Genomic DNA, 25,188 nt, shown 5'->3' with positions numbered 1-25,188 from the left:
TTATGCACATTAACTTCAAATTTACTTCAGAAAGCTATTTACAATATAAATAATTATAAATGGGAACACTTTGCAAGATATTGTTGACATAGCTAAATTGTGTTTCCTACATTACATTCCAAAGGAAAACTTCAAATTACAGATGTTATGCTACAATGTCACTGAACCCTACACATTGCAAGGCATGGTATTTAAAATGCTGGCAATCTTTGTCTTTTTTTTCCATAAATATAACCCATTGGTTTAAAGCAAACATGAAATGCTTCAGTATGTCTCAAGTGCTTTAATTTTTCTTTTCTTTTTCTTTTTTTTTTTTTTTTGATAGATTAGCATATTTTATTCATTGAAATATTTACCTTGGGAAAAAGTTGCAGTGTGCTAAAATATCTTTTCCTAATAGACTCTATTTCCTTAGAAATGCAAAGGTGCCAATGTGTGAGCAAGACTATTTCTTGCATTTTCAAACTTCCCACTGTATTGGTATATGGAAAAAAAAAAAAAAACACATGCAGTCCAAACTGCAGTAAATAGAAATATTTAAAAATTGTATTTTTAATCCTAAAAACAACAGGGAATCGTGAGAATTCCATGTGAGGAGAGTTAAATAGTGAATACAACCAGACAAAAATCTTTGTGTATTTGATCTTTGTTTTCATATACAGCCTTGTAGATAGAGTCATAGATTTTCTTTTCAGAAAGAGACATATTCCTAGCAATTTAGAGCCAGATTTATCCACAGGACTCTTGTACACATAAGATAAATGCCACAGTGAAGTTTAACCTCACATAATCTTTTTCATTAATAAATGCACAAAGGAAATGTGAAATGGAGTCATACTAGTGCTCTCACTGTTCCAAGCAGAAGACTATTTAATTATTTTTTTCTTTAGAAAAACAACTTTGTAAAAACACTTTGCTAAACTCTCATCTACATCTCTAGTAGGCTTTACTAGCGCCAAACCAGCGGGTTACAGAAAAAAAAAAAAAATGTTTTTTTACTTGTTTTAAATTTGCAGACTGGGGCTGGTGATGGTGCTGCTGCTGTTATTGTGGTTTGCAGGTGTTTTTTTGTTTTTTGTTTTTTTTTTTTTTGTTTTTTTTTTTTTTGGTTGGTTGGTTGTTGTTTTTTTTTCAGTGCACACAGCACTGAACCATATTTAACCATCAGTATTACCTGCAAATAAAATAATATAGGTTCTCCTCCATACAGTGTAGCTATCTGGAGATCATCCAATATACCTACAGAAAAGTATGTTCATCCACTATTGTTCCTGATAACAAAGCTTGTATTGCCTTTAGCCCTTTATGTGTTTTAAGTAAATTTGCAACTCATGGAAATGCCAGAGCCTGAATCCATTTGCTGACAACTACAGCAACCTTAAAATAAGACATAGCTAGGCCTAATCCTGGGACCACATTCTATAATCCTCCTAACAGAGTTTTCTATGCAGAAGGTCTGAAACCAAAGTGTACACCATAGTTTTGTTCCTTGACTGAAAGGCTAACTGGCCTTCCCAACAGCTGATTGGGACTGATTTTCTGGAGTGACTGTGCCTTTTCCAAAAATACTGTGTGACCGTGTTTTGTTTCTCCCCAACAGGATGTTCACATAATTGAACATATGGTGGTTAACATACTTAGGGACATTAATGAACAAATGCTGCAAGTCCAGAGATAAAAATGAGATTCAGATAAGAGTTATTAAAAGAGTTTGAAAGAGCAGAGTTTCACTGTGTAACCTGTGGCAATATTGCGGGCACATCAACAAAGCCGTACAAAGCTTAAGAAGCACTTCCGAGTCTCTTCTGCGCAGAGATGCGCTCATTTTTCCAAAGCACGTATAAATAGTCTCTATTACAGAAACATGGCCATTACAGCTATTATCTTTCATAGTTTCCATATTCACATCTTGAGGTTCAAAAACAAAACACAGACAAAAACAAAACAAAATAAAACAAAATAGAAACCACCCCCAAACCTGCTAGCTCACAAGTCAGATTTTTTTTACCCTTACATCTATTAAGTAGTACCTTACTCCACAAATATTCCCATTTGAGTCAATGGGAGAAATTGCTGAGTAAGGTTCTTCTTCTAACTAAAGAATTGCTGTGCAGATTTGTCCACAACTGCAAACTCCGTGCCTCTGGGGTGAAATTTTTTATTAAAAAAAAAAGTTTCTTTTGCCTCTTTAAGTAAAAAAGAGACACTTATATCATAATGCACCATCTACTGATGCCAACAAGAAATTATTTGAAAGATTTGTGGTCACTCTGTAGTTGGAGTAGCTAGAAAATATTAATTTGGTGTTAATAGCAAAACATTATTATGTTAGAAAAACAATGCAACACATCAATTTATATTGTTCTTGTACCAGTTCACAACTTACATACCTGCTTAAAGCTAACCTTTACCTAATATGATACATTTGAAATGTATTTGGTACAAATGCCTTGCATTTTTCAATTTTCCAAAATATTTGATCTAGAAAAGCAAGGGAAAAAAAAAAGAATAAAAAGAGAGAGAGAGAGAGAGAGAGAGAGAGAGAGAGAAGACTACATCCTTGAAGGATACTAAATGAAAATTTGAATTAAATAAATATGCAATTGAAAAAATAAGCTTTATATCATATTGAAAAGTACATGTTATATGAGCTGCAGTGATATTATATGTTATAATTAAGATTGCAAACTTGCGTTCATGTAGCATGTAGCATGCAGAGCCTGTGTTTTAAACATTCAATGCTTTCTGTCAGTTAGGAAGAAATTCCTGGCTACCTAAAGAAGCAGGATGGCAAATTAGCTAACAAAACGTATCTACCTCCAAGAGACCCTACTGAAGTAGTAGTTAGCAAAAATTACTGAAACCCCAGGAGGAAAATGAGTATCAGCCCTTGCTTGTAGCACAACACGGCTGCAGGAATGGACCCTTCCACCTACTGATATATCAGGTATCCTGTTTATTACAGTGCATTTGGTTACATTTCTTACTGGTGTGGACTGGGACTGTTAAAATAGGATAAAAAACAACAATTTGGAAAGTTTTATTTTGGGCTTAAGGTAAATAACAATAGGGATTTTTTATTGCATAGCACACTAGCTTTTCTCCTAGATGAAATTGTATAGAATACAAGTGTCCTATACTGTGCCTGTCTGCTTTGTAAGAGTGTTTTTACTAAGTGCCTGTCAGGATGCGAATATAGCTGTGCCCAAACTGTCCTCTCCTCACTACTTGTGGACATTACATCAGAGCCACGGTGCTCCAGCTGCACTGCAGAACCTTTCACATTAAAAGTCTGGTAAAAAAAAAAGCACTTGGTGATCCTGAGTGCTTGGTGATAAACGTAAGTGCTGACAAAAATCCCATTCTTCGAAACAGTTTAGGAAACTCCTCTGTTATACGAAATAATATTGACACTTAGACTTATTTTTATATGTACTAGGTAGGGATAATATGATACCATGTACCTCTACTCTAATTCACTTTGCAAATTGTATTTGAATACTGTACAATGAAATTCCAAATACAAGTTTATCCATATTATTCATAGGAATAAGTGTATCCAGAACTAGATTTATCAAAAATACTTTGTCATTCCTATGCTTTAGGAATATATACAATTGTTGGGCTGAAAGGAGTCCATTTTGGTCCATTCCCTCCTCTAAGTTAACAGTTGTCAATGTTTTTCTTCCTCTCAATTACTTTCCTTGTTTTTATCTTAAAACAAACAAACAAACAAAAATCCCTAGCTGCTTCTCTTTATGACCTTTGTTATTCATTTGGCAGTTAGTCAAATACACTTCTTGCCAAATCATTTTGTTCTCATTTTGTTTTGGCTAACATTCAATGCCCTGTCTCTCATTTCTGTCGCTAGTTCAAATAGTTTTAGACCATTATTTATCTCTCCTCCGTGCAGAGCTTGGTGCACACCAGTGACATTCCCCCTTACTTTTCTCCCTTACAAAGATGACAGACCCAGTTTATTTAAAGTTTTTATTAGATCTTTCAGTCTCTTTATCTTTTTGCTGAGCTCTGCTCCACCTTTTCTATTATGAGCTTTAGATAATAAAGAACAGACTGTTTTGCTCTTCCTTGTGTTCAACGTACATTTCACCAGGAGTGATCACACTGCAGTCAACAGAGATTGCTTATGGAGTAAGGTACTACTCAATTCAAGATTCACAATCTGCCTTGGAGTGATCAGAACTATGCACAATATTCCAAGTTCAGAGAGGTAATTTCCTCTACTTTCAAGTACATCCCTACTTACGTGGCTTATAATGTTATTATTTAGCTTTTGCTTCTGATTAGTTTTATTTGAAAATAGATATTTTTAACCCACCCGTAGCATGCTGGTATATATTTAGTCCCACTGATGACTCAATCCCATATGTTGAAATTCTTAATGCTACAAATGAAGCTAGACTTATTGCTAATTTCATTTTAGTAACCTCCTCAAGTCCCCCTGCCTCCAATTTGATATAATAAGGAGTGGTGGTCCTGCTCCTGTTGCAGTCAACCTTGAAACATCACATAAATGCCATACAAAGAAGGACAGGTACAGTAACTGTGCCTACAAACACCCTATTTTACTTTTTTAGCATATGTTTTTAATTGAATATTTTCCAAACAATTAGTGGTTCTTTGTTCATGAGATTATTAAAAATTGCAAAAAGTTTCTCTGCCTCTTTTGATGTCTTCTATGAGTCTAATACAGGCCACAATAATATCAACTTTTTTAATGCAACTGAATTTATTGGAACCCTGATTTTCCTCAGTATATTTTATGTACATATTACTGATTTTGATACTTCTAACATGTTCTGATATCCACTAAATTTTCCGCTGCAAGAAAGAAAAGAATGCATATTCCTTTTAAAAAGTCATACTGATTACTTCACTGTATGTCAGAGTGCTAACAATCTTCCACGTTTTCTTAATTTACTCCAAAATTTTATCAAAATTAGGATGAACCACCATACATTTTTTGTCTATTCTTGCCAAATTCTTACACTTACATAGTTACTTTTTTTTTTTAATAGAAAAAAAAATCTGATTCTATTGATTTTTTTCTGTGTTTCAAAGTAATTCTTAATTATGTGGCCACTTATAATCACTGTTCTTTATATTGGAATTATTAGTACATGGCATACATAGCCATAGGGTTAAACGCTTTTATATTGGACCACTCCTAATTCACCCTGTTTCTCCCAGTGATTTTCTTCCATTTCATTCCACTTCCCTCCTTGTGCAACCTTTCAAATATATGAGGACAATCTCTCATGTCTCTATCAAGACAACCAAGACCTATGCATTTCTCAAAACAACACCAAGAAAGGCTCTCTTTCTTTCCTTTAAATACAGTAGAAGTAAATATTTGATCACACTAATTATAAGGATACTGCTTATTTGACTCCTTTCAGATCAAGTGTATGCAATAGCTGGGCATGTGGGTACACATGGAAATAACACATCTGAGGAGTTCTTCCTTATTTCTTCCCTTTCTGATTTTGTATTTGTTAGCCATGGATGCTTTATACCATGGAGTAGCATAACACACTTGGCCTTTAGAGAATAAAAAGATCACCAGAAGTACACATTTTGATGTGTATTTCAAAGGAACACCTTCCAACTTTCTGTGTTAAGAGTGCATAGCAGTTTTGTTGTCTGGGACCTGTGGTTTCCATGCATTTCACAAGGCCTGCCCTTGGCAGTGTTTCCAAACAACCACCTCTTACACAGTGTACATAAATAGCTCTGCTACCCTGCCCAAGTGCTCCCTACCTAGCTGTTTTCCATCCTTTTCACCTCACCAACTTTGAGTTTAGCTCCATTCCCTCTAACCCTGCAAGCCAGTGCATTTTTATTTTTTTAAAGTAATGTTTGTTAACTTAACATATCCCCCCCAAACCTCAGGTTATTCTCTAGTGCACTGTGGTATATCAAATGCTGGTAATGACAAGGGCATGAAAACATATAATATCTTCCAATTAGGTCTCAAAGGTTATTTTTTAAAGCACAAAAGTTTTTAGAAAAAAGTGTCAGCTTCCATTGGTTATTATAACAGATGTCCCCTTGTGTCCTTGTGCTGGATCTTGCTGCATCCTTAAGTGAGAAGTCACATCAAAGTGTGATCCATTACAGCCTAATGAATAGTTTCTAATGGTTTCAGTGTCATATAGATGCTCCAGGGCATATCCAGTTAATGTGTAAGCATGTTTATCAAAGTACTGCCTGTGGGAGCTGTAATAATTTGGAGATGCTGCTGGGTGGTCCCCTGGGGTTTGATGAGGGGACATGTCTGAATGCAGGTAGTCTTTAGCTAGTACCAAACTAGATTTTGATATTCGGTCAGAACTGGGACTGCTTATCCTAGACAGTGTTGTGGGGCTGTTGTCATAGTCATTTTCATGTGGGCTCATAATCTTTCCATCTCGTTGCTGGATGTGTTCACAAGGTGGAGTGTTGGCAACTGCTGGGATGCGGCAGACATCACCTGCCAGCTGCTGCTGAGGGTAGTTTGCAAAACAGATAGCATGCTTCTTCCCTGTGCCATTAATGGAGACCAGTGGATCGGGGGTCGTTTTCCGTAGCTGTAGTCTGTTTTCTTCCTCTTTTATCATTTGCTGGGTGGCTCTTATTAGAGTTTCAATTTTGCTGGGCTCATGTGGGCTGTTCTGATACTGCTCAGCACGATAACGGTCACCTGATTCACTGGCAGAACCAGGATCAGGTGAGCTAACAACACTGTCCTCATCCCAGTGTCCTCTCCCTAGGAAAGAGAGAAAAGGGGACAAGCACTGAGGTCAAAGAAGGCAAGCAATCTTAAAGAACAAGTACTCTGAACCTCATTTTGCAGACAGAAAACCAAGAAATAGGTAAGTGACTCAACAAAGTCACCAGAAATGACTATGGTAGAGCCCTTGCTTTTCAGTGACAGCCTCTAGTTTCCAGTAACTTTCTGCACGCAGAACAAGTAACACAGCTGAAAATACACAAAAAAAAAAAAGCGATCTAAGCACGTAAACACAGACATTTAATGCCATGTGAGATGCTCTAGGGTAACCACACATCTGCATAGGCCCAGCAAGTATAGCATAGACTCTACAGGAGCTCTGTATCTTCCAGAGCAGCTAGTGGCCAGGCAGGATGCCCTAGGGCATGTTGAAGTGTACTTTACAGCAATGTTCAGGCCCCCGACCCCTCACTAAATCTTTGCATCAACATCCTTGCATCAAGTCCAAGGACCGTGGTGAAAACTCAAATCTCAAGGAACTTTGTGTAGATCATTTACATGTGTCTCTTCCTAGTCCTTTCCAGAAGATAAATCATAGAGAAAGCACTGTGGCATAGTTTCTGGCCCTGTAGTGACTTTACACAAGCTGCATGACAACAAACAAGCAGAAGCAGTAAAACAGGTAACCTTCCTAAGAAGCATAAGGACACCACTGCTGGCAGGTTTGCTGGAAAAATGTGATGTCCTTTCCCAATGCAGAGGTATTTGCTGTAAAAACTATAAGAGCAGGAAAATATGACTATTCTTACCTCTCTTTAAATAATAAGGCCCATAGACATATCAGAGAAGGTGTTCAGCTTGCATGTAGCTGAAAGGACAGAATCAGACCTGTCAATCCTCACTAGGAAGAAACTGATTGACCCCACACATGAACAGCCAACTAAGGAGACACCATAATAAAAGGTTTGATAAAGGATTTGCTAAGATATGTGCCCACAGGAGGGCATGTGTTGGACTTGCTTAAATTACTCAGCAATGCCTTGGCCTTAGCACATACAAAGTCCACTCTGGGGATGGTTCCCATGGGATTGGTTGATAAGAATGCTCAAAGGAAAACCATTTTCAGATTCACACAAGTAGCTCTCCTGCTATGTGGGGTCGTTAGCAGCTTCACACCATGTGCTCTGTATGTCTCACTGCATAAACAACATTCACAGTGCACCAGACTTCCCAAGGGTGACCAGAAATGCATGGACTCATAGACAACATCCAGGGCCTCCCAAAATGGTCAAACAAGTATCATTGTAAGGTGATCAGAAGCCAGAACTACCAGAAGATACACTAAAAGAACAGAAAAGGAAGAAAAGCACTCTTTACCTAAAGAAACTGCTCTGACAGCAAAGTTCACATGCAATCGTCAAAAACGGTTTAATTTGTTAAAGGTTTGAACTGCATAAAGCAAAATGGAAATGGCACATTTTCAAGGGAGACTCAGGTGTTCCTCTTCTGAATTGAGACTAATGTGTCAGGTTTCACCCCAAAGCTACATGCAGTCTGAAGGCCCACTGAAACAACATATAAGGCTTGATACAATAATAAAAAATAAAATAAAATTGCAGCACCTGGAATTACAGCAAAGCCAAGGAACAAACAAAAATCAAAATTCTATTATTCACTTGCATTGATTAACCTTAATAGAATAAATATCTATCACCATTACATTTTTATCTCTGTATGATATTCCTTTAAAAAAAAAATAACAAAATCACTAGATAAACACAAATATGAAAGAACAGAACAGTCACAAGGAAAAGGAAGGAGGTATGTTTTAAAAGGAAAAGTGCAGAACAGTGTTGATCAACAAAACTAAGGGCTCCCTCTCTTTCATCGTTTGTCCTCCATTTCCTAGAACTTGCTATTCTTGATCTCCAAAAGCCCTGTTCTGCAAGCCAATAGAACTGTGCTAATTTAATTATCTCTTATGAGTTCTTTAGATATAACCTATGTTTGGCAGATTATTGACAGATTATTTTACTAGAAAAACATTATTTTACATCGATCCTTATAAACTTTAGCTCTGATTTTGGGGTCAGCTGCAGTCTTTCAACTCTCAGCCTATCCTTTAAACCTGAGCATCGTTGTATTTTTCGAAACACATTATCAGTTTTTACCAATGCATTTTTCATCAGTTTAAGCCTCTGAATCCATGCTAATGTACTGAGGGTGCAGCAGGCTAGACACCAAGCAAAGCTTCAGGCTTGGTGCTGAAAAGATGGGGAGACTCAAATCAACTAGGAATTACAGGTGGGGATATATGTCTAAAAACTAGAGCAAATGTTAATTTGAATTGCCAATTTTTAATAAGAAGCAGCAAATATTACTGAATCTAGTAATAAGCAGCATATACATATAGAGACATAAAAACATAGGTTGGGTGTAGTTATCGCTAATTTTGTGCTAAATATGTTCTATCCAATGTAGATTGATTTTAAGGTGAAAAAATAATGCTCTTCTATCAAGTGTATCATTTAATCCATATTTTTAAGACTATCCTTTAGATCTCACCATCAGGCGTTCCCACCTAAATTTCACAGATTAAAAAATATGCAGCAAATTATATTTTGCTGTATGTAAACCAGCCTGCTAACTTGAATTGGAAGTATTCCTCATTTCCATACACATGATCTCTGAGACAGGAACATGAGGAACATGCATCTTTTCCTTTGTCTCACATAGAGAGATGCGTGTTTATGCCATGACTTTGAAACTGTCACTTTATCTGAGACGGTGCCACTTCTGCATATCCCATTATCTCTTACCATGAATCCTGTGCACTGAAGTTATGTGGGGCATACTGTTTTCATACGCTTCTCTGCTTTCAGGGGATGACTTAGTCAGGGGCAAGGCTGACCGAGAGCCCCACCAGCCTTCCCTCCCAGGCTGTGGCGTGCCAAGGAAGTATCTGCCAGCTTCACATCTGCCTCCTTCACAGGCCTGAGTATGGAAATGTCTGTCATCGCTCAGCCTGGAGTGGTCGAGTGCAAAACCATAGCAGAGAGCACTGCGGTCCGAATACTGTCTGTAGGCACAGGAGACGTCATGGTGCTGGGAGCTCGGTCTGTCCGTGGGCTCCAGCAGCTGGGGAGAAGCCGTATCAGTTAGGGGGCTCCCACCCCACTGGCTTTCGTGGTCAGATTCAGATCTCTCAGTGTGAAATCCAGAATACTGCAAAACAAGAGAAGCAGTAGAGAAATTACTAGGCCTGGATGAAATCTGCAAATAACTGCACTGAAAAGACAGATTATGCACGTGACAGGGCGTTTTCCATGAGCATGCCCACACATCTGCACCTTCTGATTAGACTCCTCATCTTTTCCTGTATAACACCCTGTAATGAGCTCACAGATGACAGGACAGACCTCGTGAAAGTCTAAAACATCCCATGTCAACCCTTAATAGCCGTCTCCTTTATGATGTGTGATATTAGGATCACCAACATCAATGTTGCAATTCAATATTTTTTTAATATGTCCAGGTTTTTCTTATTGCTTTGAAAGCCAGCGCTTATGTTCAGCAATGGTGCTGCAAGGCTCCTCTGCAAAATGCTTTTAAAATAACACCACTCCCAGAGCATTCTCTCATGTCAAATTGAAACTGAATGTGTTTGCCAGTTATATTTTCAATGGTCCCATCTCTTTCCCACGTTTTTCTTCCTTACCTGGGGTATCTTGGAAATTTTTTCCACCTATTGTTAAGGAAAAGAAAGCTTCCTATAGATGCTGGGACTCCCAACACTACTACAGAGTAAAGTCCCAAAGTGATAGTAGATCAGTAGAAAACTAAAAATCACATATCTCTTGCAATGTGGGAACAAGAAAAATCAAGCAACTATTTTCCAGAAAAGGAAACTGTTAGCCAAATCAGGCAGAGGGCATTTTGGCACCCTTGCTTAAGCAAAGACCGCCCAACACAGAAGAAGTTAGCAGGCAGTTGGGAAAGTAAACAGAATAGGAGCATGAACATTTGTTTTGACAGAAGGGTTAAGTACAATATCACAAAATTATAAATAACCTTGATGAATGTTTTAAATTTTTGGACACCTTCTGGAAAGAAAAAAAAAAAAGAAAAGAAAAAAAAAAGACAGAAAAAAAAAAAAAAAAAAGCAGCTTATTAAACCTCCTAGGATTTAGTTATCTGAGTTTTTAATCTTTTTATTTATTGGAACTGTCAAATTTCATGGAACATCTTTAAATCAATTTCACCCATGATTATGGAGTGGGATGAGACCAAAGCTGTACATGCTCACCTCTTCAGTATCGCATACTCATGTCACAAATCAATGTATTACAGCATGAGACTTTGGAATTCTCCCATTCCATCACTCACCTTCCAGATGCCCACTCTGCTTTCTTTTTAATAGGCATTAGGCCTCTCTCCTAAAAACATAAGTTTACCTTCCTTTTCATTAGATTGAGTTGCTATGAAACTCCTCATTATCAGCCAGGATCAAGGTTTTATGCACTTACCACTCAAAAGTACTGACCAGATGTTTGACTTACAGAAACTTAAACCATCTGTGCAACATCAGTACTTGGAACTACTTCGGTTTTGGCATTTAATTGGGTATTTCTTCAGATTCCAGTTCATATTTGTGAATACTGTTTGTTAACAAGATAGGCTATTTAAAGGCAAGAAAGAAAGAGCTGTGGCTTTGAAGAGCTCAATTGTATTTTGTTATTAGTTGACAGAAGAATACCCGTAGGCAAAAAACCTACTGGTAGATATGGAGAAGGCCAGCAAGCTAGTACCACCATATTGATTGCAAAGTTTTAATAATGAAAGAATAAATCCGATTGTGGATGGAGGTAAGATAGTTACATAGCCATGAAAGAGTTCTTTTAAATGCCAGTAACTCATCATAAGTTAACTAGGAATTTTATTCAGACATCATAATATTTCCTGACCTATTAGAAATTGAACTCTTTTATTACCCTTTCTGAACCAACGTCTTCAGACTACTTAGTCACAAAGAAATGTTTAAAAATACTGAACCGAATTTTTTGACAAAATATATAGGTTAAATGAAGTTTAAAATAATTTAAAAAAAAAAAAGTAGAAACAATTAACAAACTTTTTAACTCTTAAATTTTAGTTAAAATGTAAATTCACAACACAAAAAAAAAAAAAAAATTATGTACCTGTTTTTATTTTTAGAATTATTTTTAGCTAAAGTTTTGGATTTGGATTTGATTTTTATAAACTATATATTTTTTTTAATTTAAAAACTTAAACAGAAACATAATGTAATATATGCATAAATTTAAGTATAGAAATGTTCAAAAATGATTTGTTTTCTTATTCACAGCAAAACTAAGAATATGTACTTTTTTCATGAGGACAAAGAAAAACATTTTTGAATACTTTATTATAAATATTTAATTTTGTTTACAATTTATGATGTTAATAAATTCCAATGATTCTTTCAAACTGAAAATTCTGAAGTTCATTTGGCTCTTATAAGTATTATTCTACCACTTCTCTGTTTCTAAGGATACATCAGGGTCCAACTTATCTTTCTTTGAGGGAAATTTCCTCATTTAACTGAAAAATTACACTTTATTTTTTTTAATCTTGAATTTAACCACAAAGGATTCAATTGCACAGGCCTTTCCAAGAATGGGAAAACATTTCAAAGTGTACGTGCCCAGTGTGTCAGAAATGCACCATGTAATGTCATATAACCATGTAGTCAAGACCAACAATACTTCATGCATATTCTTTGTACTTGATGTAAATGATGATTATTTGAGATCTGACCCGCAGCAGCTGCTAGGCCATGGACAGAATTAAATTAACACAGTGAATTGTTTGTGGCCCACATTGTCTACCAATGTTTGATATGACTGCTTATTCTTAAGGTAGAACATAAGCAGACGTAGGCCAAAAATATGTCTAATTCCCTTTAAAGCTAATCACATCTCAATTTGGCACCATCAAGCTGCCTCTACTGCTGCAATCCTACGACTGTCTCTTCTGGGAATCTGATGTTGACAGGTGGAGACTCCAAATACGGACATGCATGACAAGATGATGGGGGGAGAAATGAAAGGATGATCAAAGATACTACTTTGCTGAAATGGGAGTGGAAATACTATCTCTCAAGTCAAAATTAGGCTCCCATATGTCAAGTGATGAAAGACCATAGAAAACAGAATTTGATTTAATGAAAATTCTGGCCAATTAAAATTAGCAAAAGAGGTTTATATATATAAAAAAAAATCCCATTCTACCTCAACAGAAATGTTTTCCTTCCTGCTAATTTTTGCCTTCACATAGAATGTATTGTCTTTGTTTTTGACAAAGTTTAACCAGCCGACTGAACTTAAATATGATGAAGTTCTTCAGACAGGCAACATCTGAAATCACTTCAGGTGGTTTCTGAATCATCTTCTAGCATAAAGAACAACAATAAATGAATTAAGTGGTCCTCCAGCTGATCCTGGAGTCTGAACTAGCACCTCAAGATACTAGAAATATCTTCCAAAGTGTTAATTCAGTGTACCATTGCAGTGAGAACACACCAGCAGGATTAGCACTGACACAGAAAGGAGCTTTTGTGCCATCAATAATGCTCCTTTTACTCCAAGAAAAACTTTAGAAAGAAAATAGGAAAGTATCAATTCCATGTCTAATAAAAGCTTTCTGTAAGGGAGCCAATAGAAGTGTATTAAGCCAAAAGACAATTGTAGTATTTCTTGGGTGATTTTCTTCTGCCTGACCTCTCATTCCTACAGGTGTCTCACTGGCTGGACCACTCATCCTGTCATACACAGCAACAGCAGCCTGCTCTACACACACTGCCAGATGTTCAAACAATAGATGTTATAGTTATCTAATTTTCTGGCAGCCTACTCAGGTTTTTATCATTAGAAACATTAAATATATAGCGAAACCCTCTCAGAGCTCTCTTTTCCATGAAAAACTTTCACTACAACAGCATTAGCAGCTTTCCTCTTGATTTGTGTCTTAACCATGAGAAAAAACATCACAGATGCAGGCAGCATTGTACTAAGAACATATGCATGCTTTTAAATCACTTTTATCTTACTTTTTACTAATGTAATCCTGAAATGTAAAATATGTTCTTTTTGCATTCACTGTTATAGGCAGAACAGATGGTGAAAGGCTTAGATTAAAGTAATACAGCATGTCCATTAAAATAACCCCCACTGCTGGTGACTCTTCACCAGATCAGGAGTTATGTTTACTATAAAAAGAGGGTTTTGCTTTGCTTTTGAATACACTGGAAGTTGCCAAAGCTTTAGGCTACAGGAAGAAATGATAAACAAAAGAAAGGCTGACTAGAATTCAGTCTGATATCTTTACTCCATTCTTTAAAATAGTAGAGGATATGTCCAAACAGAGGTGGATTGCAGAATTAATCCAGGTTATTTGTTTAAAGTACCTATATGTTCAATTTATCTCCAGTATCAGTATTGTGGTAGATAAGTAATTATACACTACCAGAGAGGGCTATTACTCTCCAAAAATTGTGCATGCTGTAACACATACACCAAAGCCTGGATCCAACAGCAACTGGGTACATCCTTAGTTGTATGTATGCATTCATTATATAGATCTATATTAAGTATACACATATATTAAGTATATGTAAATATATATTCTTTATACAAGAATAGGATGAGAAATGAAACAATAAAAGTTTATCCAGATTGACCATAAAAATTTTCATTAGAGGCAGACAACAGACAATTTTAAATATTTTCTTCAAACAATCATCATTAATGGGAGATTAAACTCCAAAGCAGTTTTTCAGATGATCACAATTAAAATGTTTTTCCAATCTTGTTGCTATTTCCTGTGTACAGAATAAATGAGGTCCAGGGCTAGATTTTTGGAACACAAAATAAATGAGGTCCAGGGCTAGATTTTGGGAGCCCCTCACAATGATTAGGGGAAGACTGCAGACATCTTTTGACCAATTCACAATTTCCTTTTTCCGCGTATCTCTATCAAGTTCTCTCTCCTACTTTTTCATCTTTCCTTTCAGCTCTCTTCCTCTCTGCTAGGACAGAACTAGAAGAGCACTGTTCAATGTGTTGTGGTAAATTCTAGAGCTCTGTCATGAATTATGAGTTGCTTTTCTCTCTGCTCACCCTTTCCCTGCTTGGGACTGGTTTCACAAAACCCATGAGCCCACTGTGCTAAGGTTAGCTGGTGTTAATCAGATGCTGATAAATGCCTCCAATTTAATGAACTCAATAAAAAAGTCTACAAGCACCATATTGCATTATGTCTGTTTTTTCATTAGGTTTGAGGACAAAAAAAAATTTAACATTGTGTTAGGTGACCAAACCCCCCACCCCTTCTGCCCTAGTGGTGAATGTTCAACTGAAATTTATTAATGTGGTTTTCTTACAGTTCACATCTCATGTAGCTATCCTAGGGGCACACAGCTGGCAAGGGAGTGGATTCTCAGTCATCACCCAATAAAGCATATAATTCCCTTTTCTCATCAAGACTGGTGAAGCAAAGTAAATACTAAGAGGAAAAAAAAATAATAAAAAAATAAAAAACATAAATCTAAATTATCTTAGGTGACCTTAAATTTGAGAAATACCTTTGCTCACTGTTATTTTACTAATGAATTTCCCGCTTCCTTCCTTCACCAAAAAGCAGGGTGCTTTTTATGACAAAACCCATGCTCTCTCTTTCCAGCCATGCCTTTGAGTCGCACTTTAATTCTCCACAACTGACTGGCAAATTATGTGGGCTGGAGACTAAGGGACACAGGCCATACCACCTGCTGTATGTTCTTTATAACAGCTTTTCTTAGTCTTTCAACAGTTTATTCAGTGGTTGAGAAGGATGAGAGGGATGCAAAGCCAAGCTGCCAGCGTTGCTTGTGGTGATGTGCTACAATGAACGGTATGACCATTTTTCAAGATACTGGCAACTAGCACTGTTGCTTCTTTATGAATGACGAAATCCATGACTTTACTACCAGGCAGCTGGTAATGAGGACGCAAAATGAAACTGGAGACTAAACATCCTCAGCTTTCAGACAGCAGTCCCTGATAAACCAACAGTCTCAACACTGCACAGCTAGTTGAATATTTTTTTTCTGGTGGCAGAGAGAATGAAACAGTACTGATGAAAGTTACACTTTCAGAAAGCTAATCGGATTGTGAAGTTGACAGGTCTTCAGTTGGGATTGTCCTGCTAGCAAAGGAGGACTTCTGAAAGGACCATACAAAAGGAAGAAAAGAGCAATTTCAATAAATCAAAGACAGTCATCTTAAAAATATAATTTAGAATTAATTGTAGGTACCTTTCCTGATTCTTTAAAGCAGTTTTATTATAATTGGTTGCTGTAGTATATTCAAGAAGAAGGGCTATTCTTTAATAACCCATAGAAACATGTGTAAACAAATCCTAAAATGACAATAGCTGTAACAATCTCTGGTAAATTTAGATTCTAAAAATTAAGCATCTGAGTTCCTGTCTAGGTGCTCAGTTAAATATTTCCTGTATCAAAAGCAGATGACATTCATCTGAAAGTCTTATTCTTGGTACTTTTGAGGAAAGCAAGGAAATGATGTAGACACATGGGCTGAGACTGTAAACTTAAAGAAGTCAGTTTAGAATAGAGAAACTGCTATCCTCGAGGTCATTATTGGATCAATATTGACCTGGATGCTTTTAAAATATATAGCTCCCCAATGTTACATCATGAATGCATACATGTATACCCATTGTGTAGTGGGAAAAGGGCTCTGTAAGACCTGTGTTATTTTTTAGCAGGCATAATGGTTAGTTCAACAGATTGGTTTTATTTGAGCTAAACAGATGACGATGTAAGTATGCAAATGCTGTGGCACTGTCTGCAGAAATCACTTGCATAGATGCGTTCGGCAAGCTGCAAGTTAGAGACCCAGTTGAATCTGGTCCATTCTACAAGCAGGGGCATGTTTCTAAAACACGAGGCCTTAAAATGAAATCTGGGAAATTAAAGTCTGCTGATGTCAATGGCCTACCAGAGCTTTCAAAGCTTCATACACAGAAAAGCTTCCTTGTTCCATTTCAGCTAGCCAGCTTGCTGTTTTTCCCTTCTCAAAATTCACTCCTTTGGAACAGCATTCAGTGTTGAACTGCTGTCAAACATCTGGCAACTTTCTAGATATGTTGGAATTATCAAAGAGTAAATAAGATAAACCAAGTTTTCTCAAATGGCAAAACTCACAGTCCTCACAAACCAAGTATTTCAAAAGCAACATTTTCACTTGTCCTTCTGTCCACTCCTCATTAACTCTGAGCCCTGTGCTGTTACTGTTGTTGATGATGATTTATTATGCATGCTGAAACATAACTGTTTCCAGCTTTTTAGAAACTGTTTAAAGAAACATATTCCTGTCTCAACATCTTATAACTTGTCATCCTTTATTCCCTTTGAGTAACATGTTCTTTGGACCATTCTAATTACTTGGGTAAAATAGCAGTCAAAATCAAGATACGCAAAAGGATTTAATTTTGTTTTCCAAAGACAACTACCTGTGGGTATGGTGATGTCCTTGATTTTGACTTTGTGCTCGAGAGGCGAGATTTGCTTGCCTTTCTATTATCCGTTATGGTCGGAGTTGAATTTGCGTATGAGAATGCCGGCTTGGTAGCTGTGACCTGATCCAAGGAGAGCTGTAGTCCTTTATATTCAGTATCCCTATATAAAAGGCAAAAGTGAAAAAGAAACTCACTTCATATCTTAATGGGAAACATACCTTCCTTCTTAGTGGGAGGTGGAAATGAAAGATATTTTTAAGGAAAAAAAATAAAATTATCCAGGACAAGCCAGTATACCACACTAACACATTTAAGTAGTATAGCTTACTAAACAATAGCACTATTTTTAAACTGAAAAAAAAAAAATTATTTTTGCAGCCAACTGTTATCACCCTGATCTACTTTTTTTTTCAGTAATAAACTAGGATGGGAATTTCTAGGAAGGAATTTCTGAGATTTTTACTACACTTGTGCATTGGTCACACAGTTAAGCAGTAAATAAGACACATTTTCCTTGAAACTCTTAACTCTACTAGAAACTTACTACATGTTTATATGTGTGTGTGTTAGTGTACATGTGAGGGTGCACATAACAGCCTGCAAATAAAGGTGGTTAAATAAATTGAACATGGTTTTTAATGGGGAAAAAAAATATAATTTTATATTTTTCACTAGTTACATGGTTTCAGGTAATTGGTGCAAATCTGTGAATCTTTATTCTTCTGTGCATCCTTTGAGTTATTATTCCTCTGCTTGAAGAGTCTCTTACACTGAAAGAGCTTTCCAAATGAGAAAACAGCTAAATAAAAATCTTTAAATTTAAATTTAAATGGCCTGCCACACACTCACAAAATATCAGAGGTTTTCTATAAGGAGATAGATATAATGGCAGTTCATGAAGTTCATATTAGTTTCTTCAAACCTTCTAATGAATACTTAAAAGTACGGAAAACTGGCAGTATTCATGATGTCTTCCTAACCCATAACGAGGGCATATGTCTTGGACTGTACCCCTCTGCACACATCTGCGCGTCTGCTGGTACCCAGGGGAATAAGAAACGAGCTCTCCAGCTTTCATGTAGTCATACGGAACCTATTCTGACAATGATTCATTTATACAGAGCAGAGCAAGAGTTTCTCCCTCACCTACCTACCTGGAAGAAAAGAGGAAGGATTCATGGGTTTTCTCTTCCTTTGTGTTAATCAGAAGAGAAGGAAAGAATAATGCTTGACTTATGGAGTCAAAGAGGCAACATATTCATTCACACATTACCTCATGCTCTGTTTGAACCTAAAGACTCATTCTCATCCTTAATGAATTATATTAACAGTAAATTATTCGCTCAACTTCAACAATGTCCTGTTTTATAATCACATGTATATTGATGTAAGCCATGACAATTTAACATTTTTTTTCAGAAAGGAACTGCATAACAAACTGAACATATCACAGTTTAGTACACTGAAATTTCAGATAAAATCAGTGGCAGAAGGATAAACTTGGTAAATTACTGAAATAAATGACATAGGATTAATCATTGGACAACCATAGATAAACCTGCAGAATAGACAAATTAATTACTGACATTCTACACTGACATTGTTTTGCATCTGATAAATGACAAACTTGTTGGTAGAAAGGTTTAGGGTTTTTGGCAATGCAGACGATTTGTATGTATTCATGTGCATATCACACATAAAAGCGAATCACTGGCATTAGAACTGTGCTGACAGTCCATAGTGGGTAGAGATTTGCTAAGCATAATTACTGTTTTGTAATGCAAATTTACTTCTTAATGAGGTCATTTCTTCAAATTTTGCCTTTAATTGAGGTAGGTCTCTGCTACAATATTTGCATTTCAAATATCCTCCCTGCAGTGAAAACATATGAATATATGGATTTCCATTGGCCTGTTCAACAGGTAAGGCTTGTCCACATATTTTGAAACCGTTAATCTTTCCCATGCTTACTCCTAGAGTTTTAACTCAGACAGCTTGGCTTGACTTGCAAGAGCATCTGTCTCCATAATGGATTCCTTTCAAATTATCTTCATATTACACAAAACATCAGAAACAAAGGATGTCAATTAATCTTCATATTTAACCACAACATTAGCTTGAGGCATTACCAATAGTCCTAAAAATTATCTTTCGCACTATGATATACACATTTCCAGTGACACATTGACTATAAGAAAATATGGAGGAAGGGACCTGCCATCTCAATGTCAGGTGCAGAAGGTGTTACATCCAGAAATGAAAATGGATCAAAACTGAGGAGATAAATTGTTCACAACTTTAAGCAGATGAGGACATTCTGTTTTACTTTTATAACCTACCAACTCTTTTGCCTTCCATTCTCCTGGAAAAGCCATAGCTCTGCACCCCTGCCATTACCCACTCATCTCTGGTACATGCCACCTGGTAATTGCCTGCCACTTTCTCCTATCATTAAAGTAGTCTTGAAAAAATTGAATAAACACCACCTCAGTATTCTGACCTCAGATTGTTACTCCAGCACAACTTGCCTGCTCTTAAGTCCTGCACAAGGGCTGAAATCTTAGAGACTACATTGTACAATGGTTCTAAGCCATGAGAATCTAAAAAACAGGTATGTCCAAAACCTTACATACTGTTATGTGTTACATTTCTAAATTCTTGGTATGTTGAGGGTGAGGAGTCACCTTCCCAGAACACCACACATTAGAGTAAGCACCAAAAGCTAGTATTTGCAGCCAATTGCTGAGGACAAGAAGTTCTTGCTGCTGAATGTGAAGTTTCTGGTTAAAAAACACATCTGCACTCTCCTTTCAGATGAAACACCTGGACTTTTTGTATCACCAAGACATGATTCAATACCATCCCTAACCTAGCACAGCTACCCCTCAGAAGACCCAAGATAGATACCAGAACACCACTAACAACAGGCCAAGATAAATACCAGAAGTTGTTTTTTTTTTAAAAAAAAAAAAAAAGCTAAGAAAATTTGGAGGAAGGGTCCTGTGTTCTCAATGTCAGATGCAGGAGATGTTCCATCAAGAAATGAACGTTTGAGTATATCCATATGTACAGTAAAGCAAAGGACTAGAGGAACCAGGACTCCTAGTGGTATACAAACTACAGATGGAAATTCTGACAACTTCCTGGAGGCATCTATAAAACTTCCACCAACCATGGAACTGTAATCTCCAGATTCCTGTTCTCGGACACCTGAATCCTCTATTACACAGTCCTAGCAACACAGTAGTATGGCATTTCATGTTCTACATGTAATTCAAAAAAAGGTGGTGGGTATGAGGCCCTTCCTCCAAGGTCCTCACCTTCAGGATCCCACAGGGATCCATATAATCTACATCTATCTACATGAGACTGCTGAGAGAGAGAGTGATATGGCATGTGTTCAATTGCTAACAGTATGTTGCTGACAATCTACTATTTATCTCATTTTCTGATGCAACTATCATCACTATAAAACATCAGAATAACTACAGGAAATTAGCTCTTAAATGAAGAACAGATGGATCAAACTGAATCCAGACAAGACCAAAGTGATGCTTCTTTGCAAAGGGAAACACATTGAAGACCTCCACCTTTTCATGATAGGAAACAGCCATTCTTTCCACAGTTGGATGGAAATTCGAGGTCCTCTTTGACTCCTTAGCATATGCTTCCAAAAATGTATTATTTCTTCTCTATCTTGTCCCTTCCCCCCAGATGAGAATTGGGCCAGTATGGTCAATATATCAAACACCTACAAACCAGATTACCATGCTTCACTGCAAGTGAAAAGAAATCAAAAAGCGTAAAATCCACTTGCTACAATATACTGCTCCCCATTGTCTTCTCAGATGTAACTCCCAGAAGCATTTCTACTCTGTACCTTGTTGCTGGCTCTTCCACTACCCTACATATAGCTTGATCCTGATTTTGAAAACACTTGTTGATGTACTAGAGTTAACATCACGAAAAAATATGGGTCAATCTCTGTACCAACTGCACTTCTCTGCATTAAAGTATCTGAAAGTTGAGTACAAAGCATTCTTTACTAAAGGGACCTAGCTATATCAAGCTACATAGACAGAAATGGACAAAGGCTGAAGGAGAGAAGCATTTGGCAAAGGAAACCAATCTCTTTGCCCATGACTTGTATGCCAGCTGGATCTGCAACACTTATGTGAAGATTCTCACAAATCAGCTTTATAAGATGCTTTCTGCCTACTATAACTGCCAAAAAGTACAATGTGAAACATGGTGGCAAGCCTCTCTAACAAAATTTTGAGGAAGAGATAATAGCTGATTAACATGTAAACCAAAAAAAGAACAGTGAAAGAGTATCACAGTACCACAGATCCCAAATTCCTGACAAACAAAAAAAAGCTTGCATAAATATGGCAACTGGGCCTGTAAATAGAGCTCACAATGAAACTGAAAAAGTGAGAGAGGTTTTTCTGTGTGATTGTTTTTTTTTTTTTTATGTTGGAGGGGAAAAAATGAGGAAAGAGTGAGTCAGCTTTGCTAGAAATAGTGTTGGGAAGACTAGAATTAGTGACAAAGGCCCAAGAGAGATTAATACTGTAGAGAAAAGTTGGGCTTTTCTGTGGTTGTGTTTGTCGGAGTAATAGTTTGTTGCCTATTTGGGACTACCATAATCAAAATCTAAAAACTAAAATAAGTTAAGATTAGAGAGTTATGGGTACAAATAATTTTGAAGATATTAAGATTCCTGCTTAAAGACAGTATTGGCTATGGAACAGAAGAGAACTTAAGCCCTGAAAAATGCTTTCACATAGCAAAAGCAGCTGGACAGGATGTATCCAGAGGAAGGAGTAAAATAATGACATCCATTAGTGAAGAATAAATATCCAGATTGAACCAAGAGAACCTAAGAAGTAGGACAAAGACTCAAGAATAGAGATCCATTCATAAGCAGCATGTCTATTCATAAGCAGCATAACCTTCAAAAAAAGGAAAGAAACCCTCAAAACATGAAGAAAAAATACAAAGTTTGTAGTAAAATCTGCAAAAGCCATAAGGAAAAGTACCTTTTCACCTTAATGGCACAACATGCCAGAAAGGAAGAATATGTTATACATGCAGTAATTGAGAATACACAAATAACCAGTAAAGAGACAGATATATACAGTGCATTTTCTTGTATCAAAAGACATTAAGTTTAGAGTCCCTAAAGAAGATTTACAGAAATTCGGTCTTCATACACGAAGTTATGGCATTAGATTAGAAATGTCTTTCAGTTCATTCTCTCCAGCAGCAAACAAAACACCAATATACAACTGGAATCAGATCTTACTCTTATTCTCTGGTATCTTCCAATTGATAGTCTAAACAATATACAGTGATCATGCTGTCACTGGAAATCATAGCAAATAAAGAATGAAAAGGCACTAAGGGACCATAAAGTCCTGCAAACACTGAATAACCTGCATCTATGTCATTCTTTAAACATATTAATGTAATTAATGAAGTATCTGTTGAATGTAAAACATTAGATGACCTTAATGCAACAGTTCCTACATCATGAGTACAATTGAGTACATGAGTACATGAGTACGTCATAAGTACATGTCTGAAGCAAAGTGGAAAGCATTGCTTATGCAAAAGAAACCAATGTGTAATTTTAATTGGTTGTATTATTATTCCTTATGAACAAACAATATATATTCAAAATTTCTTCTACTGCATAAAGTTATATATAAAAAGGGACATATTAATGCTCTCTGCAATATTTTGTTGTTGTTGTTATAAATCAAGAACATTACTTTGGTCAGACTTTCTGCCAGTCTAACAGAATATGGAATAGAAAACATGTAATTAAACTAAAGGTGTTAACATCATTAATGTTCAGTCTATTTTGCTGAGTTGTTGCAATTCAGTGAAAATCAGCCATGAAGGTGGTAAAAGTCTGGCACTTCCTCATGCATGTCTGACCACAATACTGTAATATATCATTCTTCTACTTTTAAACAATGTCTGCAACTTTTAACATTTCCACACTCCAGCTCATGCAATGCTAACAGCGCCATTCAACAGATGAGTGAAAAGAGAACAGATTCTCGCTGTTTGTCATGTTCATGGCTTTCTAAATCAGCAGATGGTACAACAAAACAGACAATTTCCTCATCTGCTGTGTCCTCTGTTCATGTACAATGTGTCTCAGAAATGTTTACAAAGGCCTCAGTCTGCTTGCGAGACTTGTCAGGAGGACCAAACACAATCCCCTTAGCATCTTCCCGAACCAGTCACAATAAGGGCGCTTCAGTTCACTCACACAGGAAGCCAACTTTCAGGACACTAGCCTGAAGTGGAAAAAAAAAAAAAAACACTCTTGAACTTCACTGCTTATTATGAAGCTATAGTGATGGCCAGTTGTCTGACCTCAGAGATACACCATGTCTCCGTTTTTCCATCAGTAATTGGGATGATGACAGTTATCCTCCCTAAATTCTTGAGTGAAAAGCCCCATAAAATTCTAACCTACTGCTCACCAAAGGAATTGGAAAGACCCTCTAGAAATCTCTCATGTGGTTGTTTATCACTAGAGCATTTAATGGCTAAGCACTGCATCTAGTTGGAGAAGTATGAGATCTGTACATTGGATCCCTTCACTGAGTGCCAGGCACCTATTTATCCCCATAAATAGTATAAGCAACAGTAGCTGTTTACATCTTGTTGAGTCGAAGTTTACAGCTTCTCCAACCATGAGATTCATGTACATGATATCATGTTTCTGTATTTGCTCTTAAAGATAGAGCAATCCAAACCAGGAAGTTCAATTAAATGATTTGATACGTTCAGGAAAACTGAACCATGACGTTTCCTATTCAGACCATTTAACATAAATGCCTGAGGATATCTTCTAGAAGAACTACTGCCAAAGAAATTTTGTATTTTCCCTGATTGGTTTCTTGTCTCAGAGTGCAGTCATTTAACTGTCAGTTGGAGTTAAATAAAACGTCCTGGCCTCTAGATAATCATGGTGTAGCAGATATTTCAGCAGTCTAAAGGTACAGTTTTACAGTTTGTCATTCCCAACCACATGTCTAGCCATCTCTGGCTCCAAAAGGAGCCCTTTGTACACTTTGTACGCCTTTACTTACTAGATTTGCTAGATAAAAATATGCACCAAGGCTTATTATTGTCTGAATAAAATGCCTAAGATATCTGAGGCTAATTATATAAAGAGATAACAATCATCTTTAATTACATATAGCACTGACAATGAGCTTTAAATAAAATAAATAAAATATGATGACCTCGGTTTAATTCTGTAACGTTCATTTATACTGGGAGTGTTTTCTTTCAAAGGTGTCTAGGAGCACAACCAGCTAAAAGTCGTGTTTGGAGTATATTCAGTGCCTGTCAAGCTAAATGGAAAAATGTATATGATAGGAGTTTATAGAGGTTTTTATATGTTAGAATCTGCCTGATATTGAGAAATTGAGATTAAAGGCAATGTTTTCTTTTCTGGATAGACACAAAACAGTTAAGAACAGAGTTTAGTGCAACATTTTATCTGAAGGCATTTTATCTGAAAGCACCTTGCAGAACTCCATGATTCACATCCAAAAGTGTCAGCCTTGAATAAATTATTATGGTAACTTCTTGGTAAATATTTGTGGTTTTCCGCTACTTTAAATTCACCTGAACATTCAAATCATATTTTTTCTTCCAACTCCTTCTCAGCTATTCCATGAAAAACAATGTCATCTCAGTGCATCCACATGTACATGTACACAGGATCCCTTTAGGAATTAGTGCCACACAAACATAAATTCTCACATACACATGTAAGACTGTTTCCATTTCACTGAAAGCCAGTCTGACAACAGTGCAACAGACTGCTGTTGTACCAGGTGGAC

The 25,188-nt window shown here is 36.6% G+C and overlaps 1 protein-coding gene across 4 annotated transcripts in view; it reads right to left on the bottom strand.

The window, feature by feature from the left end:
- Nucleotides 1–282: 282 nt before the first annotated feature.
- SIM1 (SIM bHLH transcription factor 1) overlaps nucleotides 283–25,188 on the bottom strand; it is a 50,772-nt gene continuing 25,866 nt past the window's right edge. For all 4 annotated transcript variants that reach the window (XM_068677843.1, XM_068677842.1, XM_068677844.1 and 1 more), the window contains 3 exons: nucleotides 17,306–17,471; nucleotides 9,553–9,958; nucleotides 283–6,769 (listed from right to left, as the gene is read on the bottom strand). In XM_068677843.1, coding sequence (XP_068533944.1) covers nucleotides 6,039–6,769; nucleotides 9,553–9,958; nucleotides 17,306–17,471 — 1,303 coding nt within the window. In that variant the 3' untranslated portion in view covers nucleotides 283–6,038. The remainder of the gene's footprint in view (nucleotides 6,770–9,552; nucleotides 9,959–17,305; nucleotides 17,472–25,188) is intronic.

The sequence above is a fragment of the Anas acuta genome, chromosome 3 (assembly GCF_963932015.1).
Source record: "Anas acuta chromosome 3, bAnaAcu1.1, whole genome shotgun sequence".
In the NCBI taxonomy this organism is placed as follows: Eukaryota; Metazoa; Chordata; class Aves; order Anseriformes; family Anatidae; genus Anas; species Anas acuta.
Note: the sequence above shows the minus strand (reverse complement) of the source record. Positions and strands in the feature narration are given on the sequence as shown.